The sequence below is a fragment of the Canis aureus genome, chromosome 19 (genome assembly GCF_053574225.1).
Source record: "Canis aureus isolate CA01 chromosome 19, VMU_Caureus_v.1.0, whole genome shotgun sequence".
Classification (NCBI taxonomy): Eukaryota; Metazoa; Chordata; class Mammalia; order Carnivora; family Canidae; genus Canis; species Canis aureus.
Window position 1 is genome coordinate 33,578,309 of NC_135629.1, and position 22,282 is coordinate 33,600,590.

At 44.7% G+C, this 22,282-nt stretch overlaps 1 protein-coding gene across 7 annotated transcripts in view; it reads right to left on the minus strand.

The window, feature by feature from the left end:
* Positions 1 to 22,282, minus strand: part of FLNB (filamin B) — a 138,383-nt gene that overhangs the window by 79,138 nt on the left and 36,963 nt on the right. For all 7 annotated transcript variants that reach the window (XM_077858362.1, XM_077858366.1, XM_077858367.1 and 4 more), the window contains exon 2: positions 2,076 to 2,324. In XM_077858362.1, the coding sequence (XP_077714488.1) occupies positions 2,076 to 2,324 (249 nt within the window). The remainder of the gene's footprint in view (positions 1 to 2,075; positions 2,325 to 22,282) is intronic.

Genomic DNA, 22,282 nt, shown 5'->3' on the forward strand with positions numbered 1-22,282 from the left:
TTGCTCCACTTCAGATGCCGACTGCTATAAGTTGGAGGTTCCCAAACTTTTCCTCAATTCACTTACTAGAGTGGCTCACAGAACTCAGGAAAACAGTTTAATTGCTAGATTACTGATTTATTATAAAAGGATACAATTCAAGAACAACAAGCTGAAAGAGATGCACAGGGCAAAGTATAAGAGAAGGGGTATGGAGCCTCTATCCCCTTTCCAGACGTGCTACCCTCCTTGTACCTCCACATGTTTACTAATCCAAAAACTCCCCAAAATTTGTAGTTCAAGAAATTTTACAGAGGCTTCGTTATGTGAGGGAGGCATGACTGGTTAAATCACTGGCCATTAGTGATTAACTCAACCTCTAGCCCCTGCCCCCTCTTGCCTGAAGGTCAAGAGGTGGGGCTAAAGGTTCCAACTCTCTAAGCACTTGGTTGGTTCCCCTGGCCCCACCTCCATGCTGAGGGGTGGTCCAAAAGTTATCTTATTAACAAAAACTCAGGTCTGGTTGAAAGGAATCATTATCATGGCCCTTATCATTCACAAAATTCCAAGGGTTTTTGGAGCTCTGCGCCAGGAAAGGGACAAAAACCGAAATATATATTTCTCCTTATAAGTCACAATATCACAATCTCACTCCTAGATACATCTAAAAAGAATATGCTAGCATCTGCAGAATTCAAAAATCCACGTGCGGGGATACCTGGGTGGATCAGTGGTTGGGCACCTGCCTTTGGCTCAGGGTGTGACCCAGACTGCCAGGATCAAGTCCCACATTGGGTTCCCTGCATGGAGCTTGCTTCTCCCTCTGCCTATGTCTCTGCCTCTCTCTCATGAATAAATAAAATAATCTTAAAAAAAAAAAGTCCACATGCCCCAGAGCCCAAACCTAGAATCATCTTTAAAACCTTCATCAGCAGGGACACCTGCGTGGCATAGCAGTTGGGCACCTGGGATCATGATCCTGAGATCCGGGATCGAGTCCCACATTGGGCTCCCTGTAAGGAGCCTGCTTCTCTCTTTGCCTATGTCTCTGCCTCTCTCTCAGTTTGTGTCTCTCATGAATAAATAAATAAATCTTTAAAAACAAATAAATAAATAAAACTTCATCAGCAGAAGAAGTATAAGACTGAAGTACATATCCACAAGTTTAAACTGGTAAAGAGATATCTTAAAATGTGTCTGTGCGTGGAAGCAAGGAAGAAAATGTCAGGAAATTAACTAATGCTGAACTCTGAGTTAGTTCTGGCTAACATCAGCTTATAGGCTCTCAGGGAAGAATGAGGCCTGAAGTCAGTCCTCCTATCCTCCTTCCTATCCAATCAGACAAGCCAGTTCTGCTTGCAGCATGTTGAGAACCATTAGTTTACTAAAAACTAACGTGACCAGCTATACAGAATATCTATAAATGGAAAATATGATTATTAGAGTCAATTTTTTATTAGAAACTATTTTGGGGGTGCATATAAATACAGGCTCTGGTTTTTCTACTGAGCATGTACCAGCAAACTCTACCCATCAATCTAAACCCTCCAGTGAGGATAATTACTACCTTGATGTACACTCAACCACTCACAAAAGGGTGGAAAAACCTCCAACTGGATCCTGACCAAACACTATTTCATAGCAGTGCAGGAAAAAAAAGGGTGGAGGAAGCCATATACAGTCAACCCAGTGGTTGATAAAAATGGGTACTTTCCGCTCAATGGAAGTTTTTAGATTTTCATGCCAAGTCAAAGAACAGGGTCACGTGTTTCTGCTGAAGTCAATGGGAAACCAGGCACCAACTGTGGGAAGAAGCAGGACTTTCGAGTCTGAAAGCTAAACCAAAGCCTGCTCCAAGAGCTATGGGCTTCATTGGGAATTTGGGTAAACAACTGAGTTCAATGCTCGAAAAGTCAATGGATACACCTAGAAGGTAAACAGAGCTATTCTAAGTTCCCTCTGTTCTTACGATGGGCTAAAACCAGGAGAAGACACCAATTCCAGCAAACCCAGCTTTCCTAGTGGAAAGCCCAAGAGGCTTAGGGCTCATAAAACCCCATCGTAAGGAGATGGCTCAGGCAGCCCCAGACACTCACCTGGAGCACAGCTGTCTACTAAGGCTCCCAGAGCCTTGCCATCTTGCCAGTTCTGGTTAAAGTTGGTGATGGGCAAGTAGGGGATCTTGTTCTGAATCCATCCCAGCAGCCTCTGCTTTGGTGTCTGCTTCTTGGCATCGTCATCCCCTTCATCCTCCCACACAGGCATGGAGATCGAGTAGTGGAGGATCAGTGTCCACACCAGGCCCAAGATGAGCTTCAGGTTCCCATCCACGATGGCTTTGCTATCTGAGGAGAGAGGTACAGGCTTGGGTTGGCATATTCCTCTGGGCTCTAAATTAAATCCTCATCTGTTAAAGATCCACACAGAACTACTCCAGAGTGAAAGTATGCAATATTAGAATATGTTTCAGAATACTTGACGGGAAGAGTTCCAATATGCTTACCAGTGCCATTCGATCATGGGTATACATGAGAACGCATAAGACTAGTATCCCTACTTTTGCATATGTTTGAAATTTCCCATAATAAAAAGAGCTTTTCAATTTTAAAGAAATAATTTCAGAAATACAGACAATAAAAAAAACGGTGGTTGAATTCCAGAGACAACCATCTGTTAACTCAAAGAATGTGATCTATCAGATCATATGTGTGTATATATATATATATATGTGTGTGTGTGTATATATATATATATATGCGTGTTTGCTGCCCTAAATTTGTATTATACTATACAATGTGTCTTGAAATTTTTTTTTCACTAATCGTTATGGCTTTTTCCCTATAAAAAGTTGTTTCTGCTGACACTCCCAACTATAGGTTTAAGAGGCCAGTTTCTCCTCAAATCTCACCATCACTGGGTGTTACCATTTCCATCTCTGCTCTTCTCACAAGTTAGTCATTTATAAGATAAAGTCCTTAATAGTTAAACTAATCCAACCAGGCAAAGTCTCTGTTGCCAAGAGGCTAAGTGTCTGGCCCAAGGTCATGTCTCCTTTCTAGTCCACTCCCAGCTAAACAGAACACGCCAAACCCAGGCCCCTTCTAGGAATCCTCTAGGAATCTCACTGCTGCTGGTTTTTATCTTCTACTCTCTTGGCTTCTCTGCGGCCCTCTGTCCTGGGTCCTCTTTCCAAACTCTACCTATGTCATCAAAATCCAAATGTTATCAACAAAATCTCCTCTCTCTTTCATTCTCTCCTCCTCTACCTCCCCCCTCACACTTCCCCATCTATTCCCCCATATCTAACTTTCTCCCTCTGCATCCTGCCCATACTTCCCCTCTCAACTATCTCCCCATCTGTCTCCCACTCCCCACACACTTCCCTTCCTATCTACACCCCATCTCCCCCTCCCTCCCTCTCTCCCCCCCTCTCGTGCTTTCTGCTACCTCTCCCCCTCCCCATTCTAGACCCCAAGCTGAAAATGTTAGAGCCATCTTTGAGGGATTTCTCCCTCAAACCCAAGGTTGTCGTTTCTGCAACATTTCTACCTACATCTATTGGCAAATCCTTTCCTCCACCTTCCCAGTAAATATGTGGCTCCTCCTCCCCTCTCTCAGAGTCCTCAACAGCCATAAAGCTGAACTATGTTCACATATCCTCAGGACTATCTTTCTAATCAGGTAGTTCTGTGCTTTCAAATTCACCAATGGTCCGGACTGCCCCACATTCAAACTCCTTAAACACACAGCACTCTCAGAACCCCCAAACTTAACCTGCTTTTTCACCCCTGTCACCCCCTCCCACCATAGTTCACACTCCAGACTCAGAGACCCCTCATTCCTGGACCACATCCTGCTTCGAACCCCTTGGACCTCTTCCTGTGATCTGTATTCTTTTTGAGGGGGAAGACCCTTCACCCCATCCTCCTGTGGGACAATCCCTAGCTCATCATTCAAGGGCCAGATCCAACAGTTGGTGGTGCTTCACTCCCACCAGCACATGTGTGACTGTGCCACAGCCCCCTCAAGACAAAAACCAAGCCTCTTCAGCCCCCATTCCAGGACTATGAGCACCTGCTAGGGAGTAACTGAGCCTTTGTCATCTCAGAGCTCTTTTTACCCTGTCCCACCCACCCACCCACCACAAACCACCTGAATGTCGGTTAAACACACGCCAGCTTGCACTTAATGAAACCCAACTCCAACCACATGAGAAATAGACACACATGCTGATAAGGAGTAAAGGGCATGCCACTTAAAATCAAAAGGGCGGAGGCTTTTTTTTTAATGAACCTGTTTATTGTCAGTCCTCTTACAAGAAAAGATCCTCTTAAAAGGGCACACCCAAACCCACAAAAACCAAAGGTAGTTTTATGGTTGCAGATTCAGGCATAAAAAAAGTTGATCATGTCAAACTGTACAGAGTAAAGATTATCAGGAACAGCTGGTAAGACAATCTATATTCGAGCACTCCACTCAAAGTTAAGGTGCCCAGAGATTTTCTCTGGAGTGAACTGTATAAATAATAACTTTTAAGCAGGACAGTCCATGTAACACTCGAGGCCCCGCCACAAATGAAAATACAAGGCTCCTTGTCCAAAAAAGTATTCAGCATTTCAAGCACAGAACCCTTCTCAGGGAAGGGTCCTGTACCGCATGACCATGAAGCCACCTCTACTTCTGAGGTCCTATGGTCAATAAAAAAGCAAGCATCTGCATAAAACACTTGACCGTGCACAGAACTTGGACAGTCAAGGAATTCATCCCACCAGACCATATGTTTCTCCAAGTGACAGTCCTTGACTGTGACAGAATTTTTTTGATTAGATGTCCTGTTATAAGGTTGTCTTTGAAGTGCTATTGATTACGGAATTACTACCTACCACTCATAAGAAATTCCAGGTCATATGATTTTCCATGCCAGTTTCCTTTATTCAAACTAAAGGGAAAAGGGCAGTCCTCAGAAGGTGGCGGGTGGGAACACGAGGAGAGTAAAGTTTGAGTGTGACCTAACGATTACGTTAGGTTACCCATGGTGGACCAGGTAGGGTCTGGTCTTACACCAGGCAGGATCTGAACAAGCCAAAAAGTCTCATACAGCCACAAGCATCAGACTGCAAAATTTAACTTTCCTGAATTATGTGTTAAACGCTTTTCAAATGCAAACTTGCAGATCTTATCCATAAATCAAAACATGAAACCAGTTTGCTCTATTTTTACCCAGCTTACACATGTTGGTCTAAAGGAATGAGACATGAGTCTTTTTTGAAAAAGATTTTGGGGGAAATATGACCCAGTAAAAGTCTGGGCCAAATTTATGAAAAATACAATGCCCAGAACTTCTGTTTCCAATGAATTCAAAGTGGGTGTCCAAACGGGAAAGCCCCCATTAAGGTCTCATTGGGATAAATGATACTTTGGTTCTGCTATTCTAAGAAGCTGGAGAAAGAACAGTCCTTGTTCCAAAAGTGATTTTGACAGGTGAAGGTTCAAATGCTTTACCGAACTCTTGGAACAATAAAAAGATGGCAACTTGCCCAAAAGGTCTCCCTCTTTCCCACCCACATGAAACAGGAGACTCCCAATGCCTTAAAAATGAAATGCTACACAGCATTACAGTGTCAATGTCGGACCATCGCAGCAGACTACAGGATTTTCAAATGTGAGTGTACTCTGTGATGTTTATGTCGAATATAAACACGGAACAGAAATGTAAAAGGAGGAAAGGCCAAGTCAACTGGAAGACTCTCTGGCAGGATTCCACCTCATTGAGAGCCTCTTTCTAGAATAAAATAAGCCAACACCCGCCACGCCTGCCGGACCTCCTAGAATCTGCTTAGATTGTCGGTGGGTTGGAACCTGGCCACAGGTTTCTCCTCCCCAGATCCAACCAATCACAGCTCCCATGTAACTGGTCCAGGCTCTGGACAACACTGACCCTCAAACCACACACACCCTCTGGAACTACTTAAAATGATCCAGCATTGCTTCTAAGTGAGGGCAGCAGCTTTTTTTCTTTTCTATTCTTTTCTTTTTTTTTTTTTTTTTTTAATAGCTAGAAAGTTAATTTGAGCTACTGCAAATTCTAGGATGGAATGTCTTCACGTCACTTTTGTACACCGGTTCCCAAGTCCTCTCTGAGCAGTAGTCAGGAACGGGCACATTTACGGGGTGGTGGTGGGGGGAACCAGCTATTTTTAGGTAATCTTTGGAAGCATCATGGAAACATCTACTATGTAGACAAGTTCCTCTGAGGAAGGGAGATGGTGCTCTTTCCCTCTCTCATATCAGGAGGGCAGGATCCATGCAACCAGTGGCGTGTGCCTGCCACATTCACTGTGCCCACCTCCTCTCCCATTACTGAGAGCAGCATGGTGGGAGGCTGGGAGGAGAGGCCTGAGTGAACACCATCCCACATTTCTGCTCTCCTAAGAACAACAGGTCATCCATTAGCCACAATGCAGCAGCTTGCTGCTAGGTCAGAAACAGCTAACACAGGACTACAGGAATCAAGGAGATGTAGACATTTCAGAAAAGCTCCTTCTAGGATGCTTGGGGTAAAGCACCCAGGCCATACTCCATGATTTGGCCTCCTAGAGAAGAAGAGTTGGCCACATACTCTGCTCTTCACCATCTCATCTCTGTTACCCTCTGAGAGGCAGTTGTGGCAACAATGGTTGCAAGGCTCTGGAACCCGCGGTTCAACTAGCTATGCCACTTTGAACAATCCGTCCATCCTTTCTGGGCTTTACATTTCCTCATTTACCAAATGGAAATGATCACAGTCAACACCTTTGCAGGGCTGTTAGGAAGGAGCAGGTGGGTTCTAGAATGCCAAGAGTTGAGTACAATGCCACGTATGGGGTAGGTGCTTAATATTACCTCCCTCTGCTTTCTTACTCATTCACCTCACAGCTGAATACCTGCCATGTGCCCAGCACACCTCCCCAGAACCAGAAGCCCAGGCCCTATAATCCCAGGTTTGCAGGCAAGACGGAAACAAAAGGAAAGATAGTACCTTATGAATTAGGAGGAGGAGGATATGTTCAGTGTGTCACTTCTCTGAGCCAAGCAATTCATTAGAAGGGTAGTGAGTCTCTGAGGTCCCTGCTCTCCTGTTGGAGGAGGCTGACCCGCACAGTGCAGTAAACCTAGGACATGGGGTAAGTACCACGGGGACACTTCAGCGCTTAGTGCTTTAGGGAGACCAATATGGCCTGAGATTCCCCAGATAGACACCAAGAACCATCCAGGAACTCAACTACTGATAATTTGCCAGACGTCCCTGAAAGAGAATATGGTACAAAAAGGAGCCCAAAAGAGTCTGGCCCCTTCCTGACTTCTCAACTTCACATTGCCCAGGGTTAACCTGGATGTCTGGCCTCAGCTGGCTTAGCCTGGAACTCTCTCCCCAACTCTTCTGACCTGGTTAATGCCTCGTCTATATCCAACTCTGCAAAACTAGACTAGGTCCCTGGATAAATGTGCCCTTCTCTTCTAGTGAAATGACAGCTGTGCTGAAATAACCACCTGCCATGTCTGCCTCCCCTGCTCAAAGCATCAGCTCCACAAAGGCAGGAAGAGGTCAATTTGCTCCCCTAAGCATGGACACTTGGCTGTTTGGGGGACGGCCGCCATATGCACGGCTCCCTGCCCTCTCTTCCCTGGTGCTCTATGAGACAGAGCTGCCTCTTGCTGAGCAGATGCAAAAATCCACGCACAGACTTTCAGACAGAATTCTAACCTGCTCCAGACTGTGGCCACCTCGCACCCCCGGCAGGAAACAGAGCACATGGCACAGGATGTCGGCTGGAGAGGTCACTAAGGCTCCATGAGTGTGGGCTCAGCAGCACCACCGGCTATAGAACCTTGGCCAAGTGATCCGGTCCTAGTGTGCCTCGGTCACTTTCCCTGGAAACTGGGGATCATGCTGGAATGGGAGCACAGAGCTGCGGGAAACCTGCACGTGGTAACACATGCCCAGCACTCAGAACCCCCCCACACACACTCAGTCATAATTAAATGTTAACATTATTACTATTATTCTTTACCACCACTGGCTTCAACATGCTTTTATCAAACTTGAGACAAGGAGGACAAAGGCAGAAGGGAAAAGTGAAAGCTTAGTAGTTAAAGGTGATGACCTCCATGTTGGCACTGGGGTTTCCTGTCAGCCTTGACTACTTGGGGGAGCCAACCACAGCAGCATCCTGTGAAGGGCTGCCCTGAGGTAACCCCACACTGCAATGCTCAGATCACCTGGGTCCAGGATCCAGGCAGCAGAACTGGAGCTCACTGGCATCTGGTTTCTCCCCATCCAGCCTTCTTTCCCAGCCTCCACAGACTGTAGCTGAACTGCTGGCCTCGGTCATCCAAACAAGAGGGCACCCTCACCTAAAAGAAGGCAGTTCATCACTGTCTTCAGCTTCTCAGATACCATGAGGAGGAAGGACCATCTCAGCCTGCTGTCCAGAATTGGGGTGCATTTCTGGGGGTGTAACAGTCCTTCCATTCATACTACAGATGATGGACTATGTACCTTGGCAGGACAGTGTACCTGCCCAGAGGTGTCTGGATTTGCCCAGAGGTGTCTGGGCAGGATGAAGGGGCCTGGCTGGTTTCTCTCCTGCTAGGGCCTCCTATAGGGCCTGAAACCATCAAAAGGCAAGCCAGACTTACAACTTGGTGACTCACACTGCTGATGATTGAGGGGTACTGCATGAAGGCCACTAAATCCCTTCCTCCCCTTCTCCCAGGCATATGGCTTTCAGCTGGATGGCCTTTCCTAGCATCCCTTGCAGCTCAGCAGCATGGCTGCTTAGCCAGTGGGCAGTGAGCAGAAGGAAGTGTGACATCACTTCAGGGCCCTGGGCAGGAACACGCCTCCTCCAAGCACTCCCTGCTACTGCCAGCCAGAGCCCCTGACATGACAGTCACTTAGCTTTGACCTGCCCTAGGGGAGGCCAGGCAAGGTGACAGAAGGAACCTGGATCCCAGAATATGGTGCCCTGCCAACCTGAATGCTGAAAAAAGTCACTGTATTTGGGTTAAAAAAAAAAAAAACTCTTTGTTACAGCAGTTTAATTATAACAAGAGCATGTTCTGGGCCTTGCAGTCCTGGAGTCACATGGGCCTATTTCTATCGGTAAGATGAAATACAGACCACAATAAAGTAAGGGTGGATGGAGGCACTCAGGTCAGCTGTATTTCCGATCCTTTGTCATCCTCAGGAACTCTCAAGGATGACAAAGGAGCTGCCTGAGTTAACAACTTTTATACCTTACAATGTTAAGGTTCAGCTAATCAAGAGACCATGTGGAAGGCCTTTTTATATCAGTAATTTTTCAAGAGATGGCATAATAGACCAGGGGTGGCAAATGGCATTGGCATGTGAGGTAAAAACTCTTTCAGTGTGTTGAGAAAGATTATGAGGCCCTATCTGGGGTCAGCAGGCAAGAAAATCTATTATCAAGATCTGCCATGAACAGGCGCAGGGAATGGAGGCTCACTCAGTGAGGTAGAATCACTCAGATTGGCCGTGCCTGCCCTGGGCACAGCACGGGGAGCAGTGGCTGGGATTCTTCTGTAGCAGAACTGAGTAAACATTGCCAGATCCCTGATTTGAGATTTCTACTATAGGCCCATAACACATTCTTCATGCATAACCTCAGACTTCAAATTTCCTACTTTGCCAACTATTCCTTCTGTTTTCTCTCACTTGTTGGACAACTTTTGCCTGGAATAATTGGAACAAATTATTTCATAAATACCTTATTTTTATTTTTAAGATTTTATTTATTTATTCATGAGAGACACAGAGAGAGAGGCAGAGACATAGGCAGAGGGAGAAGCAGGCTCAATCCCAGGACCCCAGGAACACGCCCTGAGCCAAAGCCAGACACTTAACCACTGAGTCACCCAGGTGCCCCTATTTTTATTTTGGTACGGAGTTTTGGGTGAACATTCAGATCACAGATACTCTGGTCAGCACCCTGCTTCCTAAAATATCCCAAGCACCAGATTTTCTGGTTAAGAGGCATCCTTTATTTAAAAGGTGCCTTTGCAGGACACCTGGGTGGCTCAGAAGTTGAGCGGCTGCCTTCGGCCCAGGACATGATTCTGGAGCCCCAGGATCGAGTTCCATATGGGGCTCCCTGCATGGAGCCTGCTTCTCCCTCTGCCTATGTCTCTGCCTCTCTCTGTGCCTCTCATGAATAAATAAATAAAATCTTAAAAAAAAAAAAAAAAAAAGCTGCATTTGTATCACCAAGTAGACTTCCAACCAAATGCCACTTTTGAAAAGTTTTTATCACTTCTGAGAATTACTTTATATACAGCAACAAAGTCACACTGGACTACATAAGATAGGTATATTAACAAGCCTAGAGTTTACTAAATCCTTTCCAACTAGTATTCCTGGGATAGCCTTAAAAAGTTAGAACAGGGATTCTAGCCTTGTTGTAAGGATTAAAGAAAGAAGGAAAAAAGGAAAGACATTCCAAAAATGTAATGTATTTTACACGGTCAAAGCAATGTATTTTACACGAGGTTTTTGATCTCAAAGCCACAGGCCTCCTGAATGAGTGGTACGATAAGCGCCCCAGGGACCCCTGGGCCTCAGCAGGGAGTGGAGGAGCCCAGAGTCCAGCCACTGGGAGGCGCTGGGAAACCCCACTGTGAGCTCAGAAGTTCTCTGCAAGCTTCCAGCCAGGATGACTCTGAGAACGTGTCCAGCTGAAATAATAAACGCTGGCTGTGAACGGAGGTCTTGGTCACCTTCTGACTCCAGCTCAGGCTCACCTGGAACACAGTACTCCAGCTCAGGGATCTGTCATGTGGCAAGACCACCTCACCTGAAACACAGCTCGTGGCTCACCCTGTGCACACAAGCGAAGCCCATCGGTTGACCCACCTGAGAAAAAGCGTGAGGGCAGGAGGAGCCAACTGGAAAGACTCCTAAGCCCCTCCCCTCCTTACATCAAGAGCAACCCTACTAGAACAGCTCCCTCTCTACCAGACCTCCAACCGCTCCCCCGGGGCCAGGCCCTGTGCCACGTGCATCACCTCACATCACTCACCACAACCCTAGAAGAGTCATTTTTATGGTTAATCTGATAATCTGATTTTACAGATGAGAAGACAGAGGTCCACAGAGGCGTTTGCCACAAGTAACAGAGGGGAGAACCTAGATTTCAACCCCATTCTCTCTGTTGTCTTAAGCCCAAGCCTCCCTACTTGGCATGCACATTATGCCAGACAGCTGTATTCAGTGGGCGCAAGAGAACACACATTTCACAGATGAGGAGACTGAGCCCCAGGAAGGGTCTCAGCCCCAGGACCCAGAGCCAGTTAGTAGTCTGCTTCAGAAGGGAACACAGGAAAAAAAAAAAAAAAAAAAAAGAAGGGAACACAGGCAGGGTCTCTATAACTACTCTAATCATTCCCACAGTCAAAAGGTTTCTGGCTGAAAAATGTGGATAGAAGGCACAGAAAGTGACAGCACAAGGCCTGGGTGGTGCAAGCAGAAGTCAGACATGGATTATTTTAGTCCCCGTGTCTCAGTCATGACTCAGCCTCTACTACACCCTAGGAACTGGGGATTCGAGTGTCCCAGCATCTGGGAGGTCCGTCATGCATGCCCTACTGCTCAGCATGGGAAGTCAGGGAAGATGGCAGATGATACAGCTCTGCCTTCATTTCCCAAACCTATTATTCCATATTTTCCCTGGAGAATAGAAATTAGGGTCACTTACGTACATGAAGCTCAAGTTGTTCTATTCATCTGTTATTGTACTCAACAAATACCTCCTGCCTACTGAATGCCAGGCCCATAGCTGGATGCAAATGATATTTTTATGTAAGATAATAAGTTAAATTGGCTCTACAACACTCCACAAAGAGATGACAACAAATTATAATGAAAATCATTTGCCACCCCACCCGCAACCACCCCCCCACCCCTGCAACCCTGCCCCAGGGCAAAACATTGAAGATCTTTTCAGAGAAAAAAGAAAAAAAACTTTCCTTTTTTGTCTTTTGTCTCTCAGGCTCTAAGCTATGTTTCCTGAGGTTAGTTTTGTTTTTGTTTTTGTTTTTTTTCCTTTTATAATTAAGAGTAAAAAGTAAAAGATGATAATGCTGATGACTAGGACAGGTATTCATCCTTCCATTGTGGACACATAAAAGTTGAGCCTTGTTACAAAAAAGATCAAGGTGGTGTCCTTGGTTTGAAAGGGGAGAAATCAGTTTGTATCCCCCCACCCCCGTAGCTCACCTCATGTTACAACTCATATAAGCCTGTTACAGAAATGGCAGCCTGCCCAAAGATTGTGAAGTCATAAAAAGAACAAAACTCCCAATTTAAAGTCTTGAATAGGGACCAAGCTAAGGGAAATTCCAAATAATTTATAACTGCTGGCTCCCATCATTACCAACAGAAAAAGGATAAAGTTGGAAGAAAAGAAATTCTCAAAGGACAGATCCAGGGAGGGGCACGTTCCCTGCTTTACCTGTATTGATGCTTTTCAGACAGTTCTCCCCACTGTCGGATCTGTACCCCCGAATTTGAATCTCCAACCCAAAATTACACAAGGCGGCCTCCGGACACACAAGCCACCCACCACAACGGAGCCTGCTCAGCCCAGACACCAGGCTCCTCCTTGGGGCCAGAATTCCATGCCACCAGCATCCCCGGGGGGAAAAGCGTGGACGTGGGGGCAGGACTTACCCACCCAGACGGAGGGGAGCTCACTTGTTGAAATAATCGCTAGCCAAGTAACCCAAGGGCCAGGGACACTGAGGGCGTCGGCGATGGGGCAGGCAGGGTTGAGGTTTCCCTCCCAGCACAGCTACTCACTGGCCACCCAACTCTGGTGGGTCACCTGTAAGCTGAAAGTCAGACCTGAACTCACCAGGTCAAGGGCTTGTCAGATAATATAGTAAATCAGGTCACGTTTTGCCCGATGAGGGACCCACCGTATCAGCAGAGACTAGTACAGCTACTGTTATTATTACTGTAACATTATAAACACACATAAGTTCGAGGACTAACAGTGCCCCTTTATAATATTGTCGAAGATTCAATGCCATTCAACTCTGGTTCAAGATCGCTCAGAGCCAAATACCCCAGAACTATGCCTTCCAACACAGACGAGCATTCCATCTGCTAACGACCACAAGAGCCAGCCCCCATCAGGGACCCAGGATTAAGGCTGATAGAATCAAGATGTTCTCTGCTCAGTGAGCTGCCTGAATGAACTGGCGGTTTGCTAAAATCTGCAGGCCACCCCAACTCCTCCAGCAGATTCCTGAGCAGTCTGCAGGGGCCAGCCTGCCTGGGCCACTGTTGACAGAAAATTAAATGCAAGGTCAATAAATTCAATATGAAGCACAAAGTATTCAAGAAAGTTCCCTAACGGGATTCCTTTCTCTAATGGGGGGGAGGGAGATATTTGGATACTGAAGTGCTCTTTAACCATGAAAGCAGCTCATTACCATAATATCATGAGGGAATAAAACCAAAAACAAGGTATAAAAATGCCTCCCCACAAATGAATGGTCAAATAAACTTTACAGAACATTCAAATAAGAGAGTAACAGGAGGCAGTGAAAAGAATGAGAAAGATATGTTTGTTCCAATAGGGACAGGCCTTTGTGATGTATTAAGGGAACAGGACCATTTGTAGAAAAGCATAGAATGTATAATTCTGTTTTGGAAAAGGCATGCCTCTGCATCTGAACAGAAAAATCTGGAAGCATGTACATCCAACTGTGTTCACTAGCTCTCTCTGGGAAGAAGACTTGGGGTGATTGCAAAAGACGAGCTTTCTCTTTTTTCTTGTGACACGCTCCTGTGTTGTCTGAGTTTCTTTTCCCAGTTTAAATTACATGCGTAACTTTTATAATAAATTGTGACACCTCCCAAAAGAAACACATAATGTACACATGAAGGAATTCTTCATTTAACAGAACTGCTTGTGGGTAGAAGGCACTGATGTGGGAAAACTGACAGGGTGTATCAAATGATGAAAGCAATCTGTACAGTAGGTTCGCCTATGAGTAAAGGGGTGGCCAGGCAATGACATAATTGGGTTCACAGATGCACAGAATACCTCTTGAAAAGGCAAGAAACTGTTCACCAACTGCATTTGCTTCTGGGTAGAAGGAACAGGGAATGGGGGTGAGGAGGAGTGCGAGGGAGCCAGTCTTATCCTTTTAGACTGTGTATGATTTTCACCATGTTTGAGGTCGCTTATCAACAAGTAACAAATGAATACGTGGAGGCTTTGCAGGACCGGGTGGCTGTCCTTCTGGTGACCACTTCTGCTCAGTTGTCACACAGTGGCCATCCAAATGCCTTCCCGGTCCTCAGCCACACATACTCTACTGGACAAGCAGTCTCCCTGCCTCAGGAGATGGCCTCTGCCATTTCCAAACAGCTTGCTAGAAGAGTGGAAGATGTTGATGGTTACCCTATGAGAAGATGGGAGTCACCTGGTTGCCTTTGGACATGCTTAGCAAGCCAAACAAACAAACAAACAAACAAATCAACTATCCACCTTCCTGATCCCTTCCTACTCCCTCCTTGGCACCCTCCCTAAGAATGTCCTTCCCATGATGCAGAGGCCCATCCACTCAGTTATATGTGAGGGCCTGCTCCACTGAATTCTCGTGGCTGCTTTAGGAGGTACCCCTGTTAGTCCCATTTTCCAGATTTAAAAAATGATAAGCTTATAAAGATGAGTTATGCAGCTCATAAGTAGTGGAATGGGATTTGAATCTAGGTCACCCAGCTCCAGAATCTGCTGCTGACCATTCCACCTGGAGGGCAGGATGGGGCTGCAAAGGAAAAGGCTCCTACACAGACATAATATTACAAAGGCCTTCTAAACTGGCAAAAGCTGAATAGGAAATAAATGGGTTACATCATCCTGAAAGAGATTTATCACCGTGCCCCTGAACTCTGTCCCACAATAAACGGCCATGGCAGTAAAATAAACAGACCAGGCACATAGCAGGTCAGCTTTTCTGCTAAAATGGGAACAAGTTCCAACATCCCTGAGATGTATATCCCTGAGATATACTGTCCAAGTGCAGGGCAAGCGACACATACTGAATATCAAAGGCATCACCCTCGCCACAGCTGGCAGTTACTGAAGACCTGATGCCCCATGGCCAAGGGTCTTCAGTACCAGTTCTTTATCTAAAGAGTCTTGCACTTGAGTTAGAAGCCACCTCCTGGCTTAGCAAAATACCAACTCTGTTAAACTTGGCCTTGAAGAAGATTTGTCCCTCTGGCCACACTCATAAATTTGGTCCTATCCTTTTACCACTTGGACCATTTACCAGGAGTTGTTTCCCTTAAATCAATTCACATTTTTTTTTCCCTCAGCCGAGTTTATTTATGTACACACACACACACACAAAATTTACGTATATATGTATGTGTTTATATATACACGTATACATGTGTATATATATATATATAAAAAACATACCCTAGTCATGTTATTTTTACACTACATGTGAAAATACATAACAGTTACAATTTTTTTTACAGTTACAATTTTTAAATGAAGTTTGTGTAACACCTACTGTCATCTTGTGTAACATATCTTCAAAAAGACATTAGCTGGTTTTCTTTTTTTTTTTTTTTTTTTTTTTTATTAGCTGGTTTTCTAAGACAACAGCTCCTGTGATCAAATAAGCTGGGGATATATGGAATTGACAAATTTTATAGCTAAACTGTGGAAGGAGCCTTGGTGTCCACTGAAACATGAATGGATAAAGAAGATGTGGTCTATGTATACAATGCAAATGCACACTGAGGATCTCTAAGAGCACTAGGGTGCTACACAGCATTTCCCAACTTTCTGAATTAGGGAACTGTTTTTAATACACTCCCAAAGGACTTTAATAGTGTCCAGAAGATACTTCAGGAAATATTGCCTCAAACTGCCCTTCACATCTACAAACTTTTCCTGAACACTCATAGGCCTGGAGATTATGTTTTATAAAACTGGTAGATGTGGAGTGAAGGAGACAGGCAAGGGGTGCAAAAGGAAGATGACAGGAAATAAGTTATTGAGACTTTCTCTGATCTACAACTATTTTGATGGTAGTGATTATGAATCTAAAACCTTATAACTTGGCGGGATCCCTGGGTGGCTCAGCGGTTTAGCGCCTGCCATTGGCCCAGGGCGCGATCCTGGAGTCCCGGGATCGAGTCCCACGTTGGGCTCCCGGCATGGAGCCTGCTTCTCCCTCCTCCTGTGTCTCTGCCTCTCTCTCAATCTCTGTGTCTATCATGAATAAATAAATAAATAAATCTTTAAAAATAAAAAAAAAATAAATAAATAAAACCTTGTAACTAATGAATTTTGCAGATAAAGGGTAATAGAATTGGGTTCTCAAAACATCGCTCCTAACGAAGGGGGCTAAAGGGGGGGGGGTTAAGGGAAGTATATCCCTTAACTACGATGTTTATGAAATTCTGGTGATACCCTAACTCACTTAAAAACTACACTAGAGGGATCCCTGGGTGGCTCAGCGGTTTAGCGCTTGCCTTCGGTCCAGGGCGTGATCCCGGAGACCCGGGATCGAGTCCCATGTCAAGCTCCCTGCATGGAGCCTGCCTCTCCCTCTGCCTGTGTCTCTGCCTCTCTCTCTCTCTCTCTCTCTGTCTGTGCCTCTCATGAATAAATAAATAAAATATTTAAAAAAAAAACTACACTAGAAACATCTTACTGTTCTGGTGCAAACTGTAATTCTTAAACACAGGTAATGATTTAGAGGGATCCAGGCCAAAAGCAGCCTCCTCTTTTCTGGGTTTGCTTTAGAGCTTCTAATGTCAAAATTTTTATCCGCAGACAATGTATTACACCAAGTGGGAAGAGTCAGAGATGAAACCTGGTAATTTGGACCAGTGCTTAATGCAGCAGAAAAGGGGAGTTGTCCTGATGGGACCAATTGCAGTATCAAATTATGTGAACAGGGGAAACTTTCCAGAAGCCCCACCCCATGGCCACTTAGCTCTAAACTTCCTGTAATGGGGGGGAGGGAGGGAGATGATGGGGGCAGGGGATTTAGTAAAAGCTAGTAAAAATTATTTATATAATAATTGAAACACATCCAAGTAGCATTCCTAGTGCTACTTAAGGATGACATACTCATAAACATACCAATATAGCAACGAGCCACACAGCTTGTGTGCTAATTAAATCCACTCTCTAAGCTTCTGTGTAAGTGCTGGATCTGAATCTGAGACTTAGCCAACTGTAATCCAAGCATTCTACAGACAGGGAGCAAACTGTCTCTAGCATCATTGTGATTCTAGTACCTAGCATGATGCTGATCATATAGGAAAGAAAAGCAAAAGGTGGCGGTGGGGGGGTGGGGGCAGGGACCACTGCCACCTACTACCCAATCAACAACCACCCACTCATCAATGCACCTAGCAACCAACAATCAACCAGACAAACTGATCAGAAACCAGTGGTTCACAGACCTACCAAACCACCACCAACTTAGTCAACCAACTACCAAACCCGAGTGGACTCATCCTTGACCACCATCTCCCACCAAAACCTTTCCCTCCCTCAGTCTCCCTGGCTACTTCTAAATTGATCCCTAGCACAGCAGCCCTCAGCTAATGGAAGGCCCCCCTTTACTAGCCACCCTGTCTCAATCTACAGATCAGGAACTCTTAACTCTTCCCAAAATTTTTCCACAAGCTCCAGCAGGAGCCTCACAGCCCTTAGGCACACACAGCTCCTTCTCAGTGACATGCAAAACAATCTGAAAGTTGGAGGGTTAGGGGGGAGGAATTGGTTCCAAAACATAAAAAAAAAAATAAAAGAAACTGAAATTAATAAATGTTTTATTAAATGCCTGGATTAGCATTATCTTCCTCACTAATTGTGATCTATGGTTGATATCTACAGAAATTTCAGTACATTTGAAAATGAGTTATAGGTTCATTTTCTCACATCCCAAGAATTCCAAAGTATACATTAAAATTGCTAAGAAATCAGTCAATTGTAAAAGGAGTGAGTCATGGCTAAATAATACAGCAAATGCAAACAAATAAATAAACACAAAAGTTCTTTTTTTTTTAAATCTTTCAAATTATTATTTTACAACACATGCACAAAACGCATCTTTTTTTTTTTTTTTTTTAGTGTGAGAGAGGGTGTGTTTTATTGTATTTGATAGGATGGGCTCAGGGCCTAAGGTCATAAAGCATCCCAGCACGCCTTATGAAGTCTGAACTCCCTAACAGTGACCCAAGGCTCCCCCAGCTGGCCTCTGCTGGTGTCCCCAGCTGGCTGGCCCCACATGCCCTGGTCCGTGGTCCCACTGTTGGTAGAACCCAGGGCTGCTCCCTCTATTCGAAATGCCCTCCTCTCCCACCTTTCACTGAGTGGTTTTCTTAGCCACCCTTCAAGATTTAGCCTTCTTGGTATGCCTGGGTGGCTAGCGATTGATTGAGCGTCTGCCTTTGGCTCAGGACGTGATCCTGTCCGGGGATTGGATCGAGTCCCACATAAGGCTCCCTGCGAGGACCCTGCTTCTCCCTCTGTCTTTGACTCTGCCTCTCTCTGTGTCTTTCATGAATAAATAAATAAAATCCTTAAAGAAAAAAGAAGATTCAGCCTGCTTGGATACATTTCCTTTCTCCTTGGCATCATGCTTTCTGGTATCTTTTTTTTTTTTTTTAAAGACCCCATTTATTTACTCATGAGAGACAGAAAGAGAGAGAGAGAGAGAGAGAGAGGGGCAGAGACACAGGCAGAGGGAGAAGCAGGCTCCATGCAGGGATCCCAACGTGGGACTCCATCCCAGGTCTCCAGGATCACACTCTGAGCTGAAGGCGGTGCTAAACTGCTGAGCCACCCAGGCTGCCCCATGCTTTCTGATATCTAAAGAATGTCTCACAAAGTAGACAGAAGTGGAACTTCCTACATAATCTACTAGGAAGCCAAATGTCTGGGACAATGAGCAAGACAAGCCACAATCCTCAATTATGTCACAGCTTCCTATAAGGGACTAAGTCAGGGACTCTTGCAGAAGGTGTGTCATGGGGAGGGTCTATGAGCTTGAATAGGAAAAACAGTGAAATTTTTGCCTTTGGTACCCTCTAACTAATATGTAGCCTATTGTTCGATTATGAACGTACACCATAAAATACAGGTGTATTAGCAGCACCTGTGATTTCTGTCACCTGCAAAATCAGATCTTTTCCCATCATAGTGTTGGCAATATCTCAAAATAATCCTGTATGCTCATCACTACATCAAAATCATGGCAGTTATTAGACTCATTTCTAGATCTTATTAAACATCTAAATACATATGTACATGTATTACTATATCCAAAAATTTATTTCTGATAAATGTATTTCAATATAACTAGTTTCCTTTGTAACCCCATGTACATGATTTTATGCATAAAGGTTAAGAGTACAGTCTTCAGGGAGCCAATGGGGTCCAAGACACACTAAGTTAAGAATCCTAGCTCCCAGCTGCCTGGCTGGCTCAGTCAGTAAAGCATGTAACTCTTGATCTCGGGGTTGTGAGTTTGAACCCCATATTAAGTATAGAGATTACTTAAAAAATAAAATCTTAAATAAAAAAATTCCTGGATCCAATTAATGAATTTTTAGAACCAAGAAATGAAAGGACTTCAATAACAGATTGGTGAAATGGGCCATAGCCTAGTGAAACTGCACCTGTCAGGGCATGGCCTTGGTCAACTCTCATTCCCATGAGTGACCCTAGGAGGTCACTGCAAATGGGTCTCCCAACCAATATGGCCTATCTATCATCACTGAGTTATCCTCTCAGGCCAGAACTACAATCATGTTATTCTCAGCATGAACACCTTCCATTGCTCCCTATGGTCTATGGCAGGGGCCAGCAAACATTTTCTGTAAAGGACCATATAGCAAATATTTTTGGGTTTACAGGTCATACAGTCCCTGTTGCAACTATTCAAATCTATTGTTGTAATGAGAAAGTGACTATAGGCAATACATAAAATAGTGGGTGTAGCCTGTGTCTCAATAACACTTTATTTACAAAAACAGGCAGAGCGTCAGATTAGGCACCACTGTCTAACATAACTATCTATGATGATGGAAATGTTTTAGATGTTCACTGTCCAATTTGGTACCACAAGCCATACTACTGAGCACTTGGAATGTGGTTAGTGTGACTAAGATGCTAAATTGTACATTTAATTTTCTAACTAATTTAACCAGTCACAGGTTGCTGAAGGATAGGTTTACACAGTCAAACCCAAGCCTTTTTTTTTTTTTTTTTTTTTTAAGATTTTTATTTAGTTGAGAGAGAAGAGAGAGAGAACGAGCAGGGAGAGAAGGGCAGAGGAAGAGGAAGAAGCAGATTCCTTGCTGAGCAGGGAGCCCAACATGGGGCTTGATTCCAGGACATCACAACTTGAGCTGAAGGCAGATATAAACTGAGCCACCCAGGTACCCCTCAGGCCTTTCTTCATCCCTTCTGAGGTTCTGGCCAACATCACAACCGATGGTCCCAACCTCAGTAAGTACTAAGCACTGAGGCCAAACAGTGGGTAATATCAAGTGCTCTCACCCTGCATTCACTTCCCACTCCGGGGCCCAAGCAGTTCTGCAGCCCAAAACATCCTGTCTCCTGACTCTGCTCCTTTAAACTCCATTGTTCACCAACCTCACCCTTGCCACAGGCCTTCCCTTACACCCCAGGTGAAAACTGTTGCTCTTTATGTGTCTCTGGGAGGCACTGTAAGAACCTTCTCCTAACAAAGCATGCCACGGTGACTTGTGCAGTAATTCTGTTTCTTTTCCTTCACTTTAAGATATTTGAAGATAAAACCATGTCCCTACCACACACAGTACCTTTATTATTTTTTAAGATTTATTTATTTATTTGAGAGAGAGAGAGAGTGCATGCACAATCGGGAGGAGCAGAGGGAGAGGGAGAGAGAATCTTAAGCAGACTCCACTCTGAGCATGAAGCCTGATATGGGGCTTGATCTCACAACCCTGAGATCATGACCTGAGTTGAAACCAAGAGTCAGATGCTTAACCCTCTGTGCCACCCAGGCACCCCAGCACAACACCTCTATGATAAGCATTCCCTAAGTCTGTGAAATGAACACACTTTAATTATAGCTAAGTACTGAATACAAACGATCTCTAAAAAAAAAAAAAATTCTTGTTAAAATTAATAGATTTAACTAAAACCTGTTTATCACATTTTTTTGAGGGCTGGAATCTAGATGAAAGTAAAAAGGCCCAGATGGATTTCCAATCTGCAGTACAGAGGGATGTGACCACTCAGTTAACATCCCACTCTACCACCACAAGATCTCACCCTTCTGAAACCTCAGTTTTCCTCATCTGTAAAATGGGTTGACAATGTCTACACCTAGCAGGGATAGAGAATGCTTAGCACAGTACTAAGAGACATAAATGGCAGCTTCTGGGTGGATACAAATCTCCTCCTGAACACAGGGTGTGGAGGAGGCACACAAATCAGACTTAGCAGGACAGAAATACCAGGATGACCCTTGGATTCCTACACCAGTATAGGTCTATCTCTGGGCAGGAAGGATACATGGCTTTTACACCACAGCTGTGCTCCCTAACATCCTCTGAGCACACAGATCACACCACCACTGAAACCACTTGGGGTGGGTCAGTGCACACTTCAGGCATCTGCCAGCCCAAGAGCTCTAAAATGTGTGCTGCCCTGGCTGCTCAGATAACAACCCGCCGTCCCCATAAATGTCACAGCCACTCCACGCACAACGCTGTAATTTTTGCAGCTTCTAGGGCTTCTCTGAACAGATAAGAAAATCCAGCCAGGCCACTCATTATCCTAGTTTTTCTGACCCAAGGCCCTGTTCCCCCTCTTACTCAGCTGCCTTACTCACCAGGCTGGGTGCCAAATGATTGGGCCTTTGTTAGCAATCAAACCCACCCTCAGAGAGAAGGAGGGGGAGCAGCGACTAAGGAAATTCAAAAGAGTGGACTATGGCTGTTTTAAACCTAGTTACAAAAAATGGCTTTGAACTCCAGCAGCCCTGTTGGAAGAAGTTCTTCTTTGCGGGCATCTCAGTCACCTCTCCTGTTGATACTGATATATATGGAATGTGCTTTCCTGATTATTATCTATTTTCCTGAGTTATAAAATATGCCATTACAATCAATTCAAATTATACATAAAACAGATATAATGTAAACTGAATCTCTCCCCACTGACAGGTGAGGGTTGCTCTGCCATTAATGGTGGTCTTGACC